Source organism: Aptenodytes patagonicus, chromosome 2, assembly GCF_965638725.1.
Source record: "Aptenodytes patagonicus chromosome 2, bAptPat1.pri.cur, whole genome shotgun sequence".
NCBI lineage: Eukaryota > Metazoa > Chordata > Aves > Sphenisciformes > Spheniscidae > Aptenodytes > Aptenodytes patagonicus.
In genome coordinates, this window is record NC_134950.1 from 23,956,091 (window position 1) to 23,980,139 (window position 24,049).

Here is a 24,049-nt window from a genome sequence, read left to right on the forward strand (position 1 = left end):
CTAAGACTTATCTGGATGCAAACAGCTCAGGAGAACTGTATTTAAGGCCATCAGAGCAGAACTGTGGGTGTCACTGTGACAGGATTCAAAGTCAAGCTGGAGGATTGCAATTGATTTAAAAAATAAACAAGAAGCTTTTGTAGTGTTTACAAATTATTTATTCTGCTTTTTAAAGGAAAAAATCATCCCAACATTTGAGGACTGTATCTCAGGTTTAGGCTAACAAGTACTCTTGGCCTGAGGCAGCATCTTCTGTACTAATTCAGTTTACCAAATGTGATGTTTCTGTGGTCTAGGAAGCTTTTACATCTGACTTAAGGTGTTGGGTTTTTTAAAATTTTTACTAAAAAGGGTATAGTTGAAGGCATATGACCAGTGTTACTATTTAAAACCCACAAAGTATGGTTTTACCTCAGAACCTGAAATAACACAGGTTTGTTTGGAGACTATAATTAGAAAGCGTTTAGCTGTTCTAAATAATGGAGAAAATAAGCACAGTAGCTTTTCTAGGAATTGCATTATGCTTGCTTCATTTTTTTTCTTTTGTGCCTGTAATTGTTTGAAATGGATGATGTGTCACAGTCTGTTGCACAAAGGGGCCTAACTAATGATGTTTCCATAATTGTGTAGAAAGAGCTGTTTAAGATGATGCTGTGTTGAGGGAAAAAGTAACATCCAACAAAGCGTATTTAAAGATGTTAGAATATGTGAGTTTGCATGTGTAACTGGGGGGTGGAGGGGGAAAGTGTTACAGAAAAAGGCTTTGTAATCCCTCCTCAAAAGCATGAGGGCAGGGGAGTTGTATTTCAGAAATATTCCCTGTGTTGTGGGGCCTGGCAACGGAGGTGTAACTTGCTAATCTAAAAGTCATGGAGTAAATGGAATAGTGCAAATACATCTTGACCCACACTTATTTTTCCCCTTTCCGGCAGTTGCTCACTGAGTGTGCCACTGAGCACTGCTGCAGCACTCTGCAACTGGCAGAGGAAAATCATTGGAGGTCCTGTGCATTTTTTTTCTTACTTTATTCTGTTATTAAATGTATTAAGCACAGCAGGGAACGTGAGTGTTGTGGTTTTGGGGGTTTTTTTAAAGTTTTGTGTGAAGCATTCTGACAATCCAGAATGTCACAGGATTGCCAAGGTTTCATCAGCACCATGTGACCCAGAGTGTCGCCTGATGTGCAGGACTGTAAGGCCTCTGGCTAATGCACAGTGGCTTGCAGGGGATTCACAAATTCCCCTGTGTTGCTTCATGCTTGGATGCCATTAACGAGACAATGAGGACTAAGAAAGTTTCACAAGAGTAAGTCTTTAAAACTTCGAGTGGGTGTTTGCACTAACTTTTCAGGCCATTTGATACAGCAGTTTTTTGCATAGGGAAACTGTTTAGTCCCCAGTCTATGTTACAGTTACTGTGCTGCTGTCAGTGAAAAATGTTTGGAAAAACTCGCATCAACCTGGCTAAATCCTGCTGTGTGCTGACATAGCATATTTTTTCGCATAGTGTATGATGTTGTTGTAGGTGGAATAACTGTGCTGGCAGAATAACTCCTCCTGTTGGCATGTATTATATTTCCAGCATAGGTACAGCATCAGATGTACTTTAAATGACAAGCATTCAGCTTTTTCTTGCTTTGTGCTTTTTAACTAGTGTTGACACTATTTATAATGCTTGTGGAGTTTGTCTGTAAAGGCTGCTAGATCATTCCCCTTCTCTTGCCCTGTCTATGCTGAATAGGCTCTATCTTTTCAGCCTGGTCTTTTTTATTTATTTATTTTCAGCAGGACTGTAAGAATTCTTCCCACTAATTCTTTCCCCCAAAGAAGTGTCAGTAAGATTGAAATTCTCACCTCATGTATTCGTAAGCAAAGATCGGTATGTTTGATGGCTAGTCGGTTTGTCTTTACCTTCCTTTTCTAATGTTCTCCTTTTGTTCTACATTAGGTTCAGCTGTGAGATAAGTTTCATGGTACTTCTGCCATTTCCTGACGCCAATGGTTTTTCTGGAGGCAGTGAGTGTTTCCTGTCTGGAAGCTAGAGGCAGTGTTCCTGGCAGGATGGAGTATTTTTGTTTCCCTGGCTAGACCTTTCCCTGTCTTTGTTTTTGTCTCTTTTTCTCTCAGTTGTTTATTCTTTTTTTTGATCTTGGTCTGTATTTGAAATTGCATCAGTTTAACTAGAGCTATCATTAAACAAAAAACGGACTTGGTGATTTGAAATACATCCATACAGGATTTTTCAGTTAATATACTGACAGAATAAATTCATAGGCCAGGCAACAGTAGAATTGGGCATGTTATACTAGGTTTTGCACTAACCTCGCTTCCTGAGTGAACAGGAGCGGTTAGTTACACTGGTGTAACTATGTGCCTGACCTGAGGGCAGTTTCAGCAGTTAATGGCATTAGCATAACAGAGTTCAGAAAACTCTGTCATAGTTCCTGTCTGTATCTTGGACTTGCTGCTGCTGGAATAGACTGGCATGGATTATTCACTCAGTCACCCAAGTTTTTCTGAAAGTTTTATATTGAATTATATTTACCAAGATTACTAGTTTCTCTGTAAAGAGACATATCAAACGAGACCAATGCACAGTAGCTATTCAGTTCTCAAGGGCTGAGATACTGTCAGTTTACACTGGCTTAGTAAGTTGCTGTGAGTTGTCACAGTGGCTTTCAGAAACCATGACCAAGTTCTTATCCCATCCCATGGTAAGGTAACACAGCCTAATTTGATCTCACTGGAAGAATTCAAAACTCTTATTAACTTTTAGTTACTTTAGTTATTTTACTTTATATGTTTTATCCACAGTGTATCTATATATCCGTTTTGTTAATAAAACTGGTAAAATAGCACCAGAGGATTAAAAAGTAATCCATTAATAGTTTCCAGCACTTCTTATTTTGAGGCAAAGCCCTTTCAAGATCAGTATGTGTGTTTGGTGTTTTTTTTTCTTTTTCTTTTTCTCCTCCACCCTGAAAATAGAGGTTAGTTATGCCAGAGAAAAAACAGAGCTGGAAGATGCTGCCAGTCAGCTGGTCAATAATATCTTTCCTCAGTGCAAGACAGAAACCTCTGGCTCTTGCTGAATTTAAAAATCAATAGGAGCCAGGAACTGAGATCTGTTACCTCTTGTATACTCCTCCTTCCCCCCCCCTCCAGCCCCAAGCTGCTCTCTCTCTGGTATGCTGTTCAAGTTCTGTCTGTGCGCTCTCTCTGGAACTCCTGCTCTTGGTTTCAGGTCCCTTTACTACAGTATCTGTCCCACCTTTATAACTTGGTACATTTTATTTGGTTTGTTTTTATAGGACAAACTTTAAAGCCTGCTTGAAAACAAAAGCTTGTCAGAATTCCGTATGTAGCCATTACTGTTTGATCGGGCAAAATTACAGACCTGAAATTACATCTGCGTGTTCTGGAAATTTGTGAGTCTTGGTTATTTTCATTTTGGAGCAGTTTTTCTGTAGGAATGATCTCAGCATTCAGGAGTGTTGCAATGTTTTCCACTTGCAGGATTGGTGACACTGCAGTAAAAACAACTTTCTGGTATTATTTCACTGGTGTACTTATTTACTCCAGTTATTTTGTAATGTATAGTTTAGAATAAAAAGCAGCTGCAGGAAATTCCGAGGTATCATTCAGCAGTAGTTTTAAAGAGTAAAACCAAAAGTGGGGAATACTTGCTTTCAACTAAAATATAGAGCTAAAAAACGCTGAAAATTTGCTTTGGGATTATTTTGCTATTGCTGTTGCCAGATAATTTACTTTGTTTCATTTATGCTTTTGTTAAGAATGCATTGATGAAGTATCTGGATCTGTTCATACTGTATAAGCATTCTCAGAAGACAGAATTCAGAATTAAGTCCCTTGGTTCTTTTATATTGACTGCTCTTACAGATGATTAGGATTTTAAAAGCAGAATTTACAGTGTATTTTTACTTTAGGGATGGGAAACATTTTGGGTTTATGGGAATTTGTATTTGTCTCAGGCAGGTCAAACAGTCACTTGTCAGTCTTTTGAATGACTCATTCATACAGGCTAATTTTCTTTTCAGCTAATGGTCAGAAAGAGTGCTTAGTTTAAATCACAGTATTAATACAGTTAGATTAAAACTTTTTTTGGTGCATAGGCAGCTTGTGCAGTTTTAATCCCTTAGTGTTGCTTCCACTTTCCAGACCTCTAGCTAGTCAGATGTTTTAGAACATTACTTCAATGTATATATATAAAAATAAATCTCTCCACAATATTCAGAAGTGAAAATACATGCCCATCATTGCACAAAGAGAATACATTCCCATCACTTATGCAAGAAAAAAATTGTGCCAGTGTGAGGATTTTAATGATTAAAGGACGAAAATAGTTAAAAGTTCTGGTGATACTTTGTTTTCCTTCCTTTTTTTTTTTTCCCCTCAGTGTTTCCAAGACTTTGGTTTCTGTTGGCTGAGTTTGGTGTACATTTGCTTACAGTAATGCACCACAGTGCATAGGATAAGCTTTCAGCACAGCAAATGAGTGCATGGTTGAACTAAGACTGCTCTGCTGAGTTAGATAAGGGAAAATTGATCCAGTTAGTCTTATTTGTAACAGATGTAGGCCTGGAGATTCGCAAATAGAAAGCATCTCTCCACCAAGTTCTTAGCTTTGGTCAACCATTACGCTCAATATACCTAGATTTAATGCTGCTGGTTCGGAAAATTAACATTTTTAGAATTTAAGGAATTCTTGCCTGTTTGCCATTTGTTAGCAAAAGTACAATGTGGGCCCTTAAGAGAGGCTTCATGTTATCATGGCTGACCTTGCTTATGAAAGTGCTGATGAAATCTTTTACTGAACATTTGAATCGTAGAGGAAAAGATGTTTCTCTTCTAAGCAGTTTTGTTTGATTATGGTCTGTTCCTTTGGGGTTTGAAAGGATGGTGACAAAAAAAAGAAACTACCAGACTGAGGGGAGGCGCTTTAAGTGCACTCTCTTCTTTACAAGCATTATCTGCAGGAGGAACAGTTTTGCTGGAGTTAGCAATCAGTCGTTCAGAGACTTTCAGAATGAGTTGAGCAGCTTGCAAGACTTCCTTTCCTAATAGCAGCTGTCATGGACACATGATACAGGATACACGTAAATTTCTAAGGAAGAAGCATAACCTTTTAATAAACTGTTGAAGATTTTTCTAGCTGTCAGGACTGGTTTGTCATGTGCTACATACCATTGTGAATTTTAAAATCAACATTGTATATCAGTTAACTTTTGGCAATTCTGCAGTGTGTACTCTGCAGGCTTCTGTGTATTTTAAATACTGTCAATCTTTTGATTTTAATGCCTGGTCAGTCTGACTGTCTCAGGCTTTGAGCCCAAGCGGGTTCATAGTCTGTCTGTTTGCTTCATTGTTTTATAAACAATATTGCTTTGTTTTGTAAGTGAAAATAGAATTTCCAGATAATTGACTCAGGACTTTATTCTGATTGCACTTTATTTTTCCTTAAAGTAGGATACAGTAACAGTGCAGTATGTAAATGTTTAAGAGATTAAAATATCTCTCCCTCACATGTGCTTTTCTCTTAAATTCTTGTATAATAGTATATGTGAATATCAGGGGTTTTATAACATTATTACGGAGTAATAATCTGTACGTAAAGTTGATTAGAGAAACTATAATGTTTTACTTTAACGCTTATTGAAAGATGCTTTACAAATAAATAGCAGTCTTAATCTGCACTTCAACTGGGATGTTCACTAAAGCAAGAACAACAGCTGAAAAGAAAGGCTTGCAGGTGATGAGGGAATTGCTCTAACCTTTTGTCTGCTTTTGGTATCTAGTAATAGTCTTTTGTTTAATTTTAACAAGGCATTACATAGTGTCTCTAAACTGATCCTAATTATTAGAAGACTTTCCTAAAGTAAACTAGCTCTGCATTATAGAAACTCCCATATGTTAAAGTGAGTCCTTTTGCTCCTGGAAGATCCCTTGTTTCTCACTCTGCAGCGGTCTAATGGCCTATGTGTGTCAAGCTGGCTTGTCCCAGAGGGTTTAACTTCCTTTCAATTTAGGGATAAGGGCCCTACTCTATTCTGCTTACCAGTTCTGTGCTGATAATGGGCATGTCCCAGATCTTGTCAGCACCTTCACTGAGCCTGCTGCAAGCTCCAATGTGAAATTAGTGAGTGAATGCTTGGTACAGTACTTGCAGGCAACTCAACTCCCAGTCTTTTGAATTTGCATAAATTTAAAAAGTGAAATTATTTCACTGAAGCTGTTCTGTTGTTTAAAGATGATATGTAAAGTTTGAGACTTGACATGGCAGATTTCTAAAGGTTTTGAAAAACTTGTGTTTGATCACTTGTGGATTTGGGAGTCCTATTTTTGAAATAATGGCCTCTGTGCAGCTATCAGTAGTCCATCGTAAGCATAAAGAAGTGAGAGCCTAATTAACTAAATGATCAAGTAGTTTTCACTCTGAAAAACATTTACTAGTAGTAGAAGCAACTCTAACTTTCATAACGAATGGTCTTTGTGCTTTGAGAGGCATTCACATACGTGGCTCTTAGAACAAAGCAGGACAGGAGAGTAAAGATATCTTCCTGCAAAAGTGTCTGAAAGATAAGAATTACTTTTTGCTTAGATCAATTTTGTAAAATCTTAACCTTCCATACTGGTGCTCTCTTTTTCAAAATAGAAAAGCCATAATGAAGTAAAACTTACGTGAGTATATTTTTAAAGTAGTTATACACAGCTCAGTTTGAGTTAAATGAATTAAGTCACTTTGACTTTATATTTTTGCATCCTGGCATACTGTTACAAATCACTGTAAATGTTTGATAAGTATCTGTAGGTCTGGGTTCATTTTAAAAGCTTGAGAAATCTTCTAATACAAATTTGTTAACTTTCTTTTATAGAATAAACTTTTCAGTTTAATCCAAATAGTATCAACCCTTTAATTTCACCTTTTATTAGAAATCAAAGTTAAGAGACATCAAAAAAAGCCACACAAATTGAACTTAAATATCTTTACAGTCTTCTAAATATTAAATGCTAAACATTAAATGGAAAATGTTACTATTCTTAATTTTAGTTTTTGAGGGGAAGTACATTGAAGGAGTCTTGAGTGCATTCTGCTAATTGTTGCAGTTAAGCATTTCACCTATGCTGCATTATGTTACCATTTAAGGATTTTATTTTTCAACTTAGTGCATGTAAAGGTTCTGCCAGAACCTTTGTTGTTTTGACATAATTTCCATTTGTTTACTTCCAAGTTGCAAAGTGTTGGTTCTGCTTGTACTAAATCATCTGTGATTAAACCAAGTAATAGTCCTAGCATGCTCTGATACCATGTGCATTGACGTGAGTATGGTGGGGTTTTTTAATGGGACATAGTGCTACAGAAGTACATAGCTGTCAAAATTGTTAAGCTCTTTCACTGTGCCTCACTGTTTTAACTCGTAGTGATGCCAGATTTTTAGTTGAACCTGAGGCATGTGTAAAGTGAGTAGGGGTGTATTCTTTTAGAAATCCTCAGGCAGAAGTGTTTGGTTTTTTTCTCCCAATTTTAAAACTATTGTGGAATGAATTGACATTTAAAGAATGCCCGTTGAAATGAGAGACTTGATTGTGGTTTAAAAATCCTGTGCGTTGGTATTTAATTTAGTAGCTTAAGCTTTTGCATATTTTTGTTTTACGTTTTATTCCAGTATTTTTACAGTTCTTACGGCACGGAGTAAATGAAAGGGAAAATGTTTTTGATGCCTCTTTTAGATGTTTAGAGTTACCTCTGTGTTAAGAACATCATAGCTTAGAAATTCCAGGATACTATGTGATTGGCAGGAGATGCTCATTGGAAGAGGGAGGCAGAATCTGTGATGCATCGTCAGTGGATGAATGTCAAGCTCTTTTTTTTTTTTTTTTTGTTACAGCTCTCTTTAAGCTGAAGCAGTGCATCTCAGAAAGCAGCTACAGAGTATAGATGTTGGGAATTACAGATGTCAGAAGGAAGCTGTTAGTAGTCAGTTTTAATCAAGAAATAGCTTTCAGTATGCTAACGCAAAGTCAGTGCTCGGTTAAATTGCCAGGAGGAGCAAATGCCTAAAATGAAGAGCGTTCATTTGCAATAGGAAAAGTCTAAATTTGCCATTTAAGCACCAATGACATGAGGGAATGTTTAAGGGTTTTAGTGAGGATGTAGCTACATCTATGTTTATGGTGGTTTTTGTCCTTTCCTACACAAATGTTTAAGCCTGCCTTCATTTTGCAAATGTGTGTGAAGCTGCTCGTCCTGATGGCAGACTCCCTTATTTGTTGCTCCTGTACACCAGGTTGAATGTGTAATGGAAGAGCAGGCAGCATGTTGCACTTGTGCCTCTGGTGTATTTGGAGGACAGTTAGGAGCATGAGGGAGTTAGTCTGCCCCAGCAGCTGGCTTACAGAAGTAGGGCTTTATTGCTTCTCTTTTTGCAAAATCAGTAGGGTTATACTCAGCTGCCCTAGTGTATTTCCTAAAAGTTTTGAAATTGGTAAGATGAGACAAGCAAAGGTGATGTCATGGAGAGCCATACTAGAAGATATTTTTCACCCCAGTCATCTGAGTTGAAAACTTCTCCCTTTGCAGGACTATTCTGATTTCCTTTCCCTCCCCATCCATTATATGGTCAGCAATAGCATTTACTTAAAGCAGCATGGTTGAAAAGAATTATAGAAGGAAGTTAACTGGATGTTTGTTAGGTTTCCCCAGCAAACAGTTTAGGAAGGATTACTGAAGGAACAGATAGTAGCTAAGTACTGAGCTTTATGTGAGTTATATCTGTAAACGTCATTTGCACTTTTGGAAATCTTCAAATGACAAGGTGTGTTTGTGCTGTGGCAAGTGGTGTTTTGTGGTAGTCTGTGGCACAAGCTGCATGCAAAGCATGGCTGGAATTTGGATTTGCGGTAGGGCTTTAGGCATGGCAGGAAGCCAGAAACATGGTTTTTCTGTAGTCGGTAAGTGCTTTTGAGGAAATGTTGAGGACAGTGGTGAATTTAAATTTTTAGGAGTTATGCTCAGTGTGTGGTTTTTTTCTATCCCTTTGCTGTTGCCCATATTAGATTCTTCTGTATGTTGACAGAGTTTATACTGGTCAGTGAGAGTGGTGCAGAACTTGCAATGAATGTTGCCTCTCGCAATCAGATTGTTCGTTATTATTACCATAATTGTGTGTCTCGGCTTGGTTCAAGACTTGATTTCAGAGCTTCATTTTTCACACAGCGTTATCTCCTTCATGTGGACTTACTGTTACTGGAATAATACAGGCGTTGTGTTCTCTGGCTGTACAGAATCAAATATTTTTTTTCCTTCTTTTTGTCAGCAAAAACATGCAGATGCTGTGTTGGGTTGGGCAACATGAGAACTGGCCTGTGCTCCAGATTGCGCTAGTAAGGCTTTTATGATTTTGTACAGCTCTGATCATTATTAGCATTGTAACATTTGTCTTCATTTTTCCCTGTGATAAATCATCTGCTGAATCTTTTCACTTCAGTAAAGTCATCCTTGAATATCACTAAAATGGCAATCCAAAACTACTATATAAGGAATAGTATGGCTTTTAAAACTAGCTTTATGCATTTAAATCTAGAAAGCGTAATTGATGATTGTCTGAAATAACTGGCAACTTCTCTATTCAAAAATCCTGACAAAGTTTAACCATTTTCTTTAGAAGAGCAATCTGCTATTTCTGAGACTGCTTATCAGATCCCATTATGCAAACAGAACTATAGGACATACTGGTCTCTTCCTTTTAGAGCATGGGAGAATCTTTGGGGTTTTGTTTGTTTTTTTTAAAGTACAACTGGTTCATCACCAGAGCTGCTGTTTCTTGATTTTGTACATCTGTTGGAACTGGCAAAAATGCTGTAATATGCATTCTTTCCTCTCCAGAGAAAGGGAGGAGGGGAAGGCTTGTAGTCATAGGCTTGGCTGTGTTACTGTGTTTACTTCCTAGTTTTTTTATTTTATTTTTTCTTTTTAACAAAAAAACACCTTCTTGCCTGAAATGAGTGCTTTGATTGCTGTTCATATTGTTCATGGACCTCCTGCCTTCGGGAGGATGGCACATTCCACTGTCCTGGTAGTATCTGTGTGAACATACCAATGTTAATAAGTATGTAGTTATAATAATGCTTTCAAGGTTATTCTTGCATTTCTAGACATACAAACTTAAAATTTATTGTCAGCCATAGGCTATAGGGTTTTTGTATCTGTAGTATATTTCAGATGCCATCTACCAACTGCGTGTATCTATGATATAACATCGTGCGAAGATCCTAGAGGGGAGGATGTTCCCTTCTGTCATTGTTGTTGAGCAGTTTTTTTCAGTTTCACCTTTTTTCTTTAGATAAGGAATGTTTTAGTTCATTTAATGAGAAACAGCAGCTGTAAAACTATTAAACTTGTTTTGGGAACAGAAGCAGGTAAAGCATCCAAGATTCCTTTTGACTGGATTTGGGCTGAAAATGTTCCCTTAGGAGGGAAGGAAGAGTATGTTACGTTCTTGAAATATGCTTTATTGTACACCCTAGGAATAAAATAAGAATTTTTGGATAGTGTTCCATGGAGGTAAGATTTTCCTTTATTAGAGAAAAAAAGTAATAATTCAGCATTTGAAAAAATAGAATATAGTGGCTTTTAATTTTTTTCTTAAAAAAACGAGCAACAAAAAAAAGTCTACTGGCCCAAAATGTAAGACCTCTTTTTAGCAAAACCAGATGGGAGTGGGGTGGGGTGGTGGTGTTGCGCTTTTTTTTTTTTGTTGTTTGTTTGGTTTTTTTTTTTTCTTTTAAATTCTTAGACTTGCAGAAGGTAGTATTCTTGTGGTGTGCTACTGTACTGGATGGTAATATAAATTGAGTAGTGTTGACTTGGCTAGCTGCTAGTATGTATATAATACCAAGCTACAGTAGTCTGAAGAGGGCCCAGCAGTGGGTTTGCTGCACGCATTGCTCTGGCGAGCTGGACAGCCCGTGTGCTATCTCTGTGTTTCCTCTTTGGAGAGGGATTCCTGTTTCCGCTGCTGGTCAGTCTTCCTCTGAAACTTCCTAGTCTTGACCCAGTTGTCTCAGTGATCCAGTCCCAGAGACATACAGCACACTGTTTTTCGGCCAGTCTCTAGCTGGTGTGCAGACTGCCTGGGCTCTGGTAAATAGAGGCATTTACCTCAGCGTTGGCTTTTTGCCTCCCTATGTCTTCTCCATATCAAGATGTGTAAGTTAGAAATTATATTTTTGTTTTATCACCAGTGGCCCTCTACATTCCTTTGTTTCTACCTTTTGACTTATTTTTAGTATCCAGTTTCTGATTTTATCATGCTATAGTAAAATCGGAGAAACCCAGTGCACCCCTTTCTGGGAGGTAAGTTGGGAAACACTGAGGAAAGAAATGGTGCCAGCAGTGGCTGCATCCAGTTATGCAACACTGACGTCGCATAAGAAATGCCTTCTCATTCTTCTATTACAAAAGCAGTTCACTGAGAGTTAGAAAAATTCCTCTTGTACAGTCAAGCTTCCAAGAAGTGGGAATATTTGCATGTTTGGGGGAAGTTAGTGTTTTTGGTTGGAGGTGATCTGCCACTTCTTGTAGCAGTCTCTTCTGTCAGAGGAAAATAGGAAAACACCTTTCTTTCTCCTCTTGGAGCCAGCCAGTTAAGCAACAGGGAACGGAAGGAAATCCTTGCCATCATCTTGCACATAGGGAATAATTGAAGCTTGGTATGTGATCGGAATCTGATTTTTGGGCTGCTTTTTTTTTTTAAATCAAAATCAGTATGATGGAAAATTCAAATGTCGTCACCTTAACTCTATTCTTTGCTTGAATTGCGATATGGAAGTTGAAGGCCAAGACAGTCACTTATTCTGCAGCTCTGCTTCCTGAAATATTCAGGTGCCTTACATTATAAATATGCATCCACATACTTCTCTAAGAACCCTTAGGTTTTGAGAATTAATATCTTGAGTTGTTTAGCCACAGTGACTTAATTTCTGCTGGCAGTCTAAATGGATTCAAAACACACACAAAAATCTTTTGTTTCTTTTAATTAACTATATTGGGTTTGTACATGACCTTATTGCATGTGTGGAAAATGTAAGGTAGAGAAAACAGAAAAGTTTCCAATGTTGTAAGCCTGTTACTATGCTATATAGAAGAACTTGTTATACATTTACTTAGTTGTCACCTTGGGTTATGGTGATTTCTACACATGTGTGCGCACGCACACACACACACCCCCCCTTAGGGAGCAGGGGAGTGAAGATGCCGTTCTCGCCACTGCTTAAGTGTAACAAAGATACACCTTGACCACAGGGAAATTTCAGGCTTGTTAAGATGAGAAGGATGCAAAGGGTAGAAAAAGCTGACAGAAAGAAGCATTGGGTCAGATGGTGAGAAGATGGTAGTAATATGAATAACAGGTCATTAGAGTGCTGTGATCTTTCAGAACCAAAAGTGATGGATGTGATTCTAATCTATGTTTTTTTTATCTTTCCTCCTAATATAGGGAATTCCCCTGAAGAATTTGCTGGAAGCGGATACATGTGAATTTTCTGCGTGAAGACTCTCAAACTGGATTACATAATAATATGCCTGTATCCTCTGACTCTATTATTTGGATCCTTAAAAATGATTAGGGTTGTATATGAAATTTAACCCATTTCTGATGAGTCACCTAGACATGAGTTTACATCGGCAAATGGGCTCTGATCGGGACCTCCAGTCTTCTGCTTCCTCTGTGAGCTTGCCATCAGTTAAAAAGGCACCAAAGAAAAGAAGAATTTCATTGGGCTCTCTTTTTCGGAGAAAAAAAGACACGAAACGGAAGTCTAGGGATTTAAATGGAGGTGTTGATGGAATTGCAAGTATTGAAAGTATTCATTCAGAAATGTGTACAGACAAGAACTCTATTTTCTCCACGTGTACCTCTTCCGATAACGGAACAACCTCTAGCAGCAAACCAAGTGGAGACTTCATGGAATGCCCCTTGTGCCTTTTGCGGCACTCCAAGGACAGGTTCCCGGAGATAATGACTTGTCACCATAGATCTTGTGTGGATTGCTTGCGTCAGTATCTCCGGATAGAAATCTCCGAGAGCAGAGTTAATATTAGCTGTCCAGAATGCTCAGAACGATTTAATCCTCATGATATTCGTTTGATATTAAACGACGACGTCTTGATGGAAAAATATGAAGAGTTTATGCTTAGGCGATGGCTGGTTGCGGATCCTGATTGTAGGTGGTGCCCAGCTCCAGATTGTGGGTATGTATTTTTTTTTTCCCCCAGTATCTGCAAAAAAGCAACAGCATAAATAGATAATGTTCATAGCATTATGCTTTTTGAAAAGTTAATTGCTTTACTTTAGCATTTTGTTATGTGTTGTACAAGTAGGTAGCAGGCAGAATTGTCTTAAAAAAAAACAACAACAAACAAAAACAAAAAAAGCCACAACCCACCTTCCAAAATAAAACCCTTCCTCAGGTAGGATTTTTTTTTTCTGCACAGAGGGAATTTCAGCAATGTCATGAAACTTATTGGTAAGTGTATCTACAGCAGGCAAAAAAAATTTAGATGTTGCACTGCCAAGGCAACAGTGCAAAGCTCAGACTAATGAGAATTGAAAATTTGGTGACTACTTTTAACTTAGTCCATTTGTTAAAGCACAGTGAGTATTTTGGTTTTTTAACTGCGAAAAAATGATTGAAGGTTTTCTTTCAATAAAAAGGCCTCTCCAGCTTCAGATATCTTCCATCTTGTGGCTGGTTGAGACACCACTTGTTGCCTGTCAACAGGATTCTGATGTAAGATAATGATCAGCTCGTTCCTGCTTATTATGAGGAACGTAATGTTTTAACATTGCTCTAATACTTAAACAGTTCTGAAACCACTCTGAATTCTGACATGAGTAGGCTGAATACTACTGAGCAGCTCATCACGCTTTTCTGCTGTTGGTGTCTCATAATGCCATTCTTCAGCAAGTTGCTTTTTTAGAGATTGTGTTATCATAATGTCTAAAGGTTATAGCCATGACTGTGGTCCAGATGCGCAGTGCACACTAAAAACCCATAGAAGATGACATCTCTGTTTCAAAGCCTCACAGATGAGCAATAAGGAGAAAGAAGAAAAGGAAGAATGTTGGAAGGGAACAAGCAAAATAGGACTGACTATTAGGTAGATTAAATATTCCAATATTAATGTTCAGGTGCTTAATGTTTAGGAGGCTTTCAAATTTAAGTGATGTATTTCAAATATGTTTCTTAACGTAATTTTGCTTTCATACTTTAAATGAAACAGAATTTGCTAATGCGGGTCAAAAGCAGGGACTGGAAAGGTGATGGTTTCTTATCACCTGGTCCAAAGTGGATGGCATTGCTGTGCTATAGTTTGAGCAGAGAAGGAAAAATGATGAGAGATGGATTGGTTGCATGGGCTTGTAACAAAGTCATGTGGACAAAACCAGTACAGCTTGTTCTTAATATTTTGATACTGCAAAAGAAAACAACCACTGGAAGGCATTATTTGATAGGCAGAAGTATGCTTTGCTCAGGTTTCCCTGAGTTTTTGTGTTCTGGACAAACTGTTGTTACTCAAGGTAAGGGGAAGCATGTAAGAACTGTTAAACCATTTTCTGTTAAACCATGTTTCAGTGATTCAGATACTTTTTTAGTACTTCGGTAAGTAGACTAAGGCAGTTTTGTTTAATGGAGACTTTTCACCTTTCTTATTTTTTGTGCCCCAGTTTTCTCATCTGTTTTTAAAAAAAAAAAAAATCCTGAGTATCTTTAAATGGTCAGAAACTGTAACGATAATTGCTATAGATAATACCACTATAAAAATAAAAAGTGGGTCTTCAGAGTGAAATTAAAGTTCCGTGCAATCATGGCGGGACCACAGCAATGTATTAGTATATAGCAAATATTTAAATCGTTGCTCCAGAACTGCCTACTGCGTGCTCCTTACTATGAGGGTGGAATCCTGTGGAAAACACAGTATATTGCCAGGCAGCCAAACTATGCCAATGTTTATGTGTGAGGGGAACAAACTAGTACTATATGGGCAACTGTAACTTTGATTACATGACTTTTCCCTAATATATTTCATGTGGTAGGGAAATGCTTCACAGTGATAATAAAACTCTGTTTTTAATGCACCCGTAGTACGCCCTCACTGAATTCTCATTACTGGTTTAAAATTGGATGAAGTTGGTTACTTGGATACTTCTCAGCAGGATCATTCTTTATGGTTGTCATCTTAAAGAAACAAGAGCTCATGCAATCATGTTTTGTCTTTTTCCCATCCTTCTCCTGATTGCTTTTGAAACCTTGAGCACCTTCAAATATGTTGGGCAGAGGGGGTTGAGCGTTCAGTGTAAGTTAATCTAAGACATTTTGAGGAAAAAAAACATAATACTTGAGCAAAAGAGAGACCATCAGTAATGCCTCCAGCGAGAGAAATACCTGCACATGAATCCTACAGTTACCTTCTTAAATTTGGCCTTCCAGGTAGCCACCGCAGCACCGTCTGGCAAGTTGGTATGTGCCTAGCTGGGAGGGAGCCTGCAGCAGCACTGGTCTCTCACCTCGCTGTTAGACGGGGGAGCTGGGAGAAAGAACCCAGAGGGAGGTGGGAAGGAGAAGTGGGAGCAGCATAGTAAGTAATAACGGGGATTTAATGTTGTTGTGGAGCATAGAAGGAGGATGGAGGAAGGAATTGTATAGGTGTGAGGTTTAGGGAAGCAAACACTCTTCAGACTTTCACTGAACAGCCTATGCTAACAAACATTGTTTAAAGATGAGGTATCACATACAGTATGCACACACTTCAGAGCAGCAGACATTTGCTTTAACAATTGTGTGGTACAACAGTAGCTGCAGTTTCTAATTGCTTTAGCAAATGTAATCAACTTGTACAATATGCAATTAAAACTGAGGGCTTACTTTTTTTTCTGAACAGTTTTTGATATGTAGTACTGGCAGAATGCATTAGGGTTGTGATGGTAGCTGACCTGATTTTAGCATGCATCAAATATTTCATGAAGGAGCTGGATGGAATGCATTTACTAAATTTGCAATTAATCCCAAAGTAGAAGAGGTGCAGTAACTTCAGAGGGTAGCATTATTTTCTAAAGTTGTCTTTAAAATTAGAATTAAGTACTGTAATAAATTGGAAATAGGTGCAAAGTAGAGCATTTTGGTAGGAAAAATTCACTGCACAAATAGGTAAAAGAAGGAACTGAGTGGATGGTGCATGACAGTGCTTCAACTCTCCTCAGCATTGATGAAACACCCTAGGTAATATTGTTTCAGGGTTTGGGTGTCACACTTCAACAAAGACCTGGACCAGATAAAGAGCAAATAATTATAAAAACTTTGATCTGGGGGGGGGGGGGGGATTAGGAAGGAAAAAAAAAGGAGGAAAGCTAGGTTAGTCTGTTATAGTGGTTTTTTTCTACATTGTGGGCCCCTGTGTTCTCAGGAAACAACAAAGAGTAGTTAAGAAGTAAATACCTTTTTCAGCTGTCTTTCACTCTATTTGGGGTAGAAACAGGTCCTAGACATGGCGAAACTGGAACCAAACAGATCTTGAAACAAAGTTAACTGCAGTATTAAGTGTATTACTACTTCTCCTGTCCCAGTGGAGAACTTCATATGATCTTCCCAACAAAAGAACTATGGATTAGTTTGGAGGAGAACCTCTGTTGAAGTAGTTATGCCCTGGACGAGCTGCCTGGGAGCTGTGGGGTCTCTAGCACTAAAGCAGTCTAATGCCAGAAATGGTCCATAGTGCTGGCACCCCACGGTCTTTCTGACCCTGGGCTACTTCATCCTCAGCTTTTGTTGCAAGCTCAAATGCATCCTGACCATTGTTGTTACTTGAAATACTGTAAAAGTCTGGACTAGCTGCAACCTACCTGCAGTGGCTTGGTAAGGGACACTGCCAAATAAGTGATCTTTCCCTGGGGAAGGAGCACGGATAAGGAAACCTCTTGGGCTTTCTTCTAGACTAATTTTTTGAGTTTCTGTTTCTTCATACCAGTTTTCTGATGTCATTTTAACAAGCCTTAGTGAATCAGTATTTCAAATGCGTTCTGTCTTTTCTTCTGTCTGAATTATTTAATGGTTTTGCTCTGAGATTGTATTGCTGACATTATTAGAAGAGAGCAGTGATTCCTGGATTTTCTTATCTTTGTCAGGCAAAAAGCAGATTGGGCAAAAGAGTACAAATTCTTCATTCCTCTTCTTTTCTCACTGTATATCCTGTCTTCAATTAATTGCTCTTTGCCTCTGGTTTTTGTTTTACTCGCTATTACTTTGAATTTGGTTGTTTGTCCCTTCTCTCAGCCTAACAAGAACTTCTGGCTTTCACATCACCTGTAAAATGAATGCAAAATGTTGAAATTAAACCTGTAATCTTGTACAGTTTGAACTGAGATTTGCTCTGGTCTAAAAAGTTACTTTCTAAAGGTATGCCAGTACATCAATCCCAAACGGGGAGTGCTTTCAGGGATGTGCCCATTCGTTATTAGCAATGGGAGGCAGGATATAAATTGATAGTTTCATTCTGTGGCCTATGCTTCAGCTTCTCTGACGTAATGCTAGTGAGTTTTGGATGTATCCTTGTATGTTGAAGAAGCGTTTGGATCAGAGTCTCTGTGTACATACAAAGCAATTACCTCCTCAGTTGCTCTAAGTGGGAAAATAGAGCTGATTAACTTGGCAATAATATAGAAGAGTCTAGCAATTATTGAAACAAATTTCTACTTGGAAAGTAAGAAGTATTTGAAAACAGACAAGCATAATCTCATCTTTATTTGTAACTGCATCATCTGTAAATCAAAGGTTCAAAACTCCTATTTGTTTGCAGAACTTCTTGGGGGGAACCTCAAACATGCTGTTTTAAAACACTTAAAGGGGTAGGACTTGCATTAACTTTACAGAGCTTCAGATGTAGCTACTCTAAAATGAAAATAGCTAAATTTTCAGATAGATATGTGAGTGGGAATAATTTTTTTAGTATCATTACTGATAAAGAATATTTTGAGTTAATTTTGTGCAACTGCTATAAAATGGGCAGGGGATAAAAATAAACAATTTAGTCTTTAAAATAAAATTACCTTCATTTGAACAGCCATAAATTTAAGCCCTGCTGCATTTATAAATCTGTTGCAGTCTATTCAGGGGGACTGTTCACGTAAATAAAACTATAGATCTGTTTTAAGTGTTCATACCAGTGGACCTAGCATTGTTTTCTATTTAAAAGAAAGCTATTGCATAAAATCATTGAAAAAATTACAATGGGTAGTAATTAAGGCACGTGTGTGTATGTGTATATATATTTAGTATTAATATGAACTGTAATACACATTGTCTGTATTTTTATCACATGAACTTTAAAATGCAAACCTGATGGAGGAATTGATTTGTGGCAATAACTGTCATTGTATAGAATTGTTCATGTAGTGTCTGATTACAAAATAGTGTAATGCAGTTTTGTAAGTCTCAACGTTTTTGGAGCTTTTTGCTCTATAGTATTGTCAGAATAAAGGTGGCAATGAGGCCCTGAAGTCTTATCAATTTCTGCATTTACAGTTTGAAATGTATTTAAAAAATTGTCAAAAAAATGAAATTGTCTTAATTGAGAAACCAAAATCCTTATCTATAAAATACTTGCTTTGTTGTTTCGACATTTTAAAATATAAAGAGTAAACAAACATCTATTTAAAGTAGATAGTGATATTCATGATAAAAGGCAACCAGTAAAATACTAAAATGTCATGCAGTACCAAGTCAGATGCCTTTACAGTAATAGATTACACTACAGATCACTTAGCAGAGATCCTCCCAGATTGTAGAAGGGGTCAAGCTTAGACATGCCCATAGTGACTGGGACACTAGTTACTTAAATACCTTTTTTGGTTTTATTGTCCTGCTTTTCTAAACTGTGGTTGCTTTGTGACCGTAAACCTTAACGGTACTGCATTCAGCCTTAAATACAGTATATTTCATCACTGCATGAAGTTATTAAGGTGGGGTAGAGCAAAGTGTTAACACTGATTGTAGTATTTCTGTACAGTCTTAGTCTAATGCAATAGTGATAGAGTTGTGGAAGGAGGTGGTAAGGAACCTGTGCTGGCTGCCTAGTGTCAACTCTTGATGTCCACTGCCTTTGTACCTGCTTCAGCTGCTCTGGCAGCTGTCTTGTCTGCTTTGGTCTATAGGTAGGACTGTTCTTATTAACGAAATTCTCTCTTGCCCCTCTTGATAATTCAAGATATGCTGTGATCGCTTTTGGATGTGCCAGCTGTCCCAAACTTACGTGTGGACGAGAAGGCTGCGGAACTGAGTTTTGCTACCACTGTAAGCAGATTTGGCATCCAAACCAGACCTGCGATGCTGCTCGCCAGGAGAGAGCTCAAAGTCTGCGCCTGAGAACAATTCGTTCTTCATCTATTAGCTACAGTCAGGAATCTGGAGCAGCAGGTATTTATGATTAGGATACTGTGTCTGTGACATATCTTTTTAGTACATTTGCACAATTAACTCTAAAAAGGAAAGAACTGAATAGTAGCATGGTAGATACTAGCTGCTTTGTCTTTCAGAAATATAAAATATGCAATTTTGTCTGAATTCAAATTTTAAATGTTATAATTTGAAGTACTCTGTGACCACAGCACCTGACTTCAGTCTTACAGGCTTGTCAGCATTTTAAATTCTTCCTTTGTAGCTGGAAAATGTGAAGTCAAAGGAACTTGCTGCAAAACATTCTCTGTGTTTGGCCCACTAACTTCATAGTTGTATCACTTACACACTGGGAACACTTTCTCCGCTGTAGGTGAAATTTCACAGGGCTGCTAATAATAAAAGCTGTTAAAAATAAAACTCAAACCCACTGATTTTCTGCTTTCAAAAGAGACTATTAGTCTGATGCCAGCCCTGATGTTTGACATCTGTTTGTTAGTACTAATTTCTGTTTTTCAATAAAAAGCTCATCTGTCTTGGCTACCAGAAAGCTAACAATTCCATCTTCTTAAAATTGAACTTGTTTGTAACCCCCCAAAAAAGAAGATAAACAGTTCAGAGTAGTATTTTGCAGAGCAAGGTCAGTTTGCTATCGAGAAGAATTGGCTCCGAGTTTCACCAAACTCTGATCTGTTAGGCAGCTTTTGTGTCTGCCTGACCAAACAAGGTAGATATTTGGGGAGAAGAGTCTCTCTTGCACCTTGAATGTAGTTAGAGTGGTCGTTCTCCAATCCAGCACTCCATCTTGTCTTAAAAATTGGCATCTTGCTCTAGTTTTCAAATAAATTTTAAAATAAACTTTAAACAAATTAGCATGCCAGCTCCTTTCCTTGCCCTTTCAGTCACTCCCAGCATGAACAGCAGTAGCTCTGTCATACCTGTGCTGTAAGAACTTGCTCAGTTTAGTTACTGCCCTGTAGGTTGTGCATCTGTTCCCATCTGGGAATAGCTAGTGCATCCTTTCAGCTGCTCCCTGTCCTTCTGCACTGGAGTTGGTACTGTTTCTGCTGGTTCTGCACCTCTTTGGATATTCTTTATACCAAGTATAACCCCTCTTTTCCCTTTGTCCTGCCTAGTAGCACAGAGGCAGTAAACTTGGACTTCTGCACTAGGAGCTACAAGTTATTTCTGCTGCTGTGAGTAAATAGCTTGTCCCAAAGTGCAGATGCTAACCAGTAATGTGAAGGAACGAAGATCACAACTGTGGTTGTGTCAGTATACAAGTATTTCACTGTTGCTCAATGACCAGTTGTTTGTTAATGATAGAGCTAGTCACTTAACCGCATTTTTCAATATTTGACTTAGGAACAAGGAGAGCCTCCAGAATTTTCTTTTTGCTACAATATTTTTTTCTAGGGACTAAGTAAGTATTAAGTAAGGCTGTAAAAAGGACTCGAGGAGGTTGGTGATACCAAAGAAATGCACTTAATGTGGAAGGGGAGATGGATTTAAGATAGGAAAAAGAAATAACAGGGTGGAGACCAAATATTCAAGTAAAAGATTCATAACAGCATAAATGTAAAAGAGGATTATATTTAAAGAGACCATATTATCAGTCCTATATTAACATACATATTTAATGTCTGACTAATATATTGCATTAAGCTTAGAAAATCCTCGAACAGAGTGTATGCGTTAACTATCCAATTACTTGAATGTGATCTAATATGCCTTCTTTTCATTAGTTTTACTTGGTCCAAGGTTTACAAATACAAATAGCTGTCAAGTCATTGCCAAATCAAGATTTGTAAAGCAAACTTATAATAAACTTCTTCCATTTTTTCAGATAATGGTTCAATCAGTTTTCCCAAGCATATGTCTATATTTTGATTAAATCTGCTTGTCTAAAGAACTGATATGATCTTAATATTCATTTTTAAACAGCTGATGACATAAAGCCATGCCCACGCTGTGCTGCTTATATAATAAAAATGAATGATGGGAGCTGCAATCATATGACTTGTGCTGTCTGTGGCTGTGAATTCTGTTGGCTATGTATGAAAGAGATCTCAGATTTACATTATTTAAGGTACATTTAAGAAAAAAAAAAAAATTGTGTGGTTGGTAATTTGTTTTCTAAAGTATATAGAAGTAGATTCCTGGGTGCTGTAAGACTGGCTTTCTTCCTGTTGGAGTAGAGAATCACAGTTGAAGTATCCGTATCGAAGAATAAAGTTTGTTTTCAATGCATGTATTTAAATTAGTGCTTTGTTGTTTTTTATTTTAAAATATTTTTCTAAGTTTCATGCATGCAATGTGTACTTAGTACAACAAATGAACGTAGCCACTATTTTTACTGATATCTTAATACTGCTGTATTGTCTTCATAGTAAGCAATACAAAAACACTATAAATAAGTTACCTGTGAATCACAAATTGGCATGTGGTAATATGCAATATGCTTCTCTTTACGTTGCAAAATATGCTGTAAAGGCAAAAAAAAAAAATCTGAAGAAATTATAACTGATTATTTGGTATCCATAACATACATAACTGGAACCTAAGAACAGTAATTTTGTAACTATAGAATGGTTCAGTAGTGCATAGTTATGTTGATTTATTTACAAGTTCTTTACAGTTTTCTTACTTCTTTCTATTAGTCCATCAGGTTGCACATTTTGGGGAAAGAAACCATGGAGCCGTAAGAAGAAAATACTGTGGCAACTAGGGACACTTGTTGGAGCTCCTGTAGGAATTGCCTTAATAGCTGGCATTGCTATTCCTGCTATGATTATTGGAATTCCTGTGTATGTGGGGCGTAAGGTAAAATGTGCTACAACTCCTAATGTGCTTCAGGTTTTACCTTCTGCATTGTATAACTTGGGTAATACCATGTTCAGTTGGCTATTTTCACCAGCCTTTAAGAAAACAAAACAAAAACCCCAAACAACCTCCCAAAAACCAAACAAACCAACCCCTGAATTGTTTAAGGATATTTGTTTCAATTGTACAGGAAGGAGAAGCAGTGTTTTAAGAATGTAGTTCCTCTTAAAACAGGCAGAGCAAAACACCGAACAATTTCCAATTTCTGCATCTTGCCATCAAAGTTCTTGCATGCTTTTCCAAAATTGCTCTGTTTTTAATCTCTGGTTTCCCTTAGAATTAAACAATATTTAGAGGAGAAGGAAGGCAAAAAGGAAATCCTTTTTATTTTTCTTAAAAGCAGATAGTTACTGGTATTTTAGTATAAAATTCTGCTAGTATAGGTTTGTGCATGCACACATTTAAGCATTTATACTCAGCAGCTTGTTAATTGCCTTGGGCCAGTCCACCATGTGGAGCAGCGTTCAGTGCCGGTAGCTAGACAGCATCTATCTTAATTTTACTGTTTGTGGGAATCAGCTAGAAATGACCATGTTAATCAGAAGACAGTTGATGCATTTCCTCTCAAAAATATAGTAGCTTTTAGTATAAACTAAATGACAAATTGCAAGGAAAACAAAAGATAATTACATCTCCTATTTGTAATTTAGGATAAAGTAGTAAGTTATCCAAATCTTTTGGAAATGGGCTTTTTGAAATGATGGCTTGGTTCAGCAGGTGCTAAGTGTTCAGTTACATGTACTGGATGGCATAATCAGACGATTTGTTCTTCTGCTTTTATCAGCATGGATTCTCACAGTGACTGGCACAGACACATAATTCTACATTTATTGGGAAGGGGGGAGTGTTTCTCTCACGTGAGCTGTTGCTGCTAGACAAAAAGCCCAGGGATGCAGCTTTTCCACTGTATTCTTTTTCATATTTTTCTTTCAAACAAGTACTCCTACCTTCTGCTACAGTTGTGTTTGATCCTTCTATTCTGTTTTGCCTTAGTCCCATACAGTCATTGGAACCTTATAAATGATAAGAGGAAGAAGGCAGCAGTTACCTGTTTCGAATTCCTATTGCATATTCTGCTTTTCTCATTAGATTTTGGGATAGGTCCCCATCACTGGGCACCTTTCACATATTAATGGTAAAGTCTCAGAAAGTTAGTCTGTGAGGGCAGCTTCATGAGAATTTCCATTGTACGCCACTGCTTAATGGTAATTTTTCTGTGACTTCTGTCACATGTTTGCACTTTTCTTCAAAACATATGATGATTGAGATTCCGCAGGCTCTCCAAGCCTAATTTTCTTAGTAAAATTGATTTTTCTAACATTAATGTAAATTCTCTTCCTACACTAAATTCTTACTGCCCTATCTTCAGCTGACATAAAGAATCCTTTTGCTTTGCGATATCCTATCACATATTTGATGATTTTTAAGTCCACTTTCATTCTTATCTCTAAAACAACCTAGCATGTCCCATTTTTCTTGACAAACTGTCAAGAAAACTTGCTGGTTTAGACCTCTGATTCTCATCTTCTCTTCTGGATTTCTTTCCAGTTGTTCATACCGCCTTTGTTTTTGTCCAGTTTGAATATAGCGGTGAAGCTGAAGCATTACTACTGCTAAGTTAAAGGAAATGAGTTCTTCACTATGAGGGTGGTGAGACACTGGAACAGGGTGCCCAGAGAAGTTGGGGATGCCCCATCCCT

The 24,049-nt window shown here is 37.7% G+C and overlaps 1 protein-coding gene across 6 annotated transcripts in view; it reads left to right on the forward strand.

The window, feature by feature from the left end:
• RNF19A (ring finger protein 19A, RBR E3 ubiquitin protein ligase) overlaps positions 1 to 24,049 on the forward strand; it is a 60,307-nt gene that overhangs the window by 25,704 nt on the left and 10,554 nt on the right. For all 6 annotated transcript variants that reach the window (XM_076329334.1, XM_076329333.1, XM_076329338.1 and 3 more), the window contains 4 exons: positions 12,515 to 13,269; positions 19,279 to 19,487; positions 21,411 to 21,555; positions 22,127 to 22,289. In XM_076329334.1, coding sequence (XP_076185449.1) covers positions 12,653 to 13,269; positions 19,279 to 19,487; positions 21,411 to 21,555; positions 22,127 to 22,289 — 1,134 coding nt within the window. In that variant the 5' untranslated portion in view covers positions 12,515 to 12,652. The remainder of the gene's footprint in view (positions 1 to 12,514; positions 13,270 to 19,278; positions 19,488 to 21,410; positions 21,556 to 22,126; positions 22,290 to 24,049) is intronic.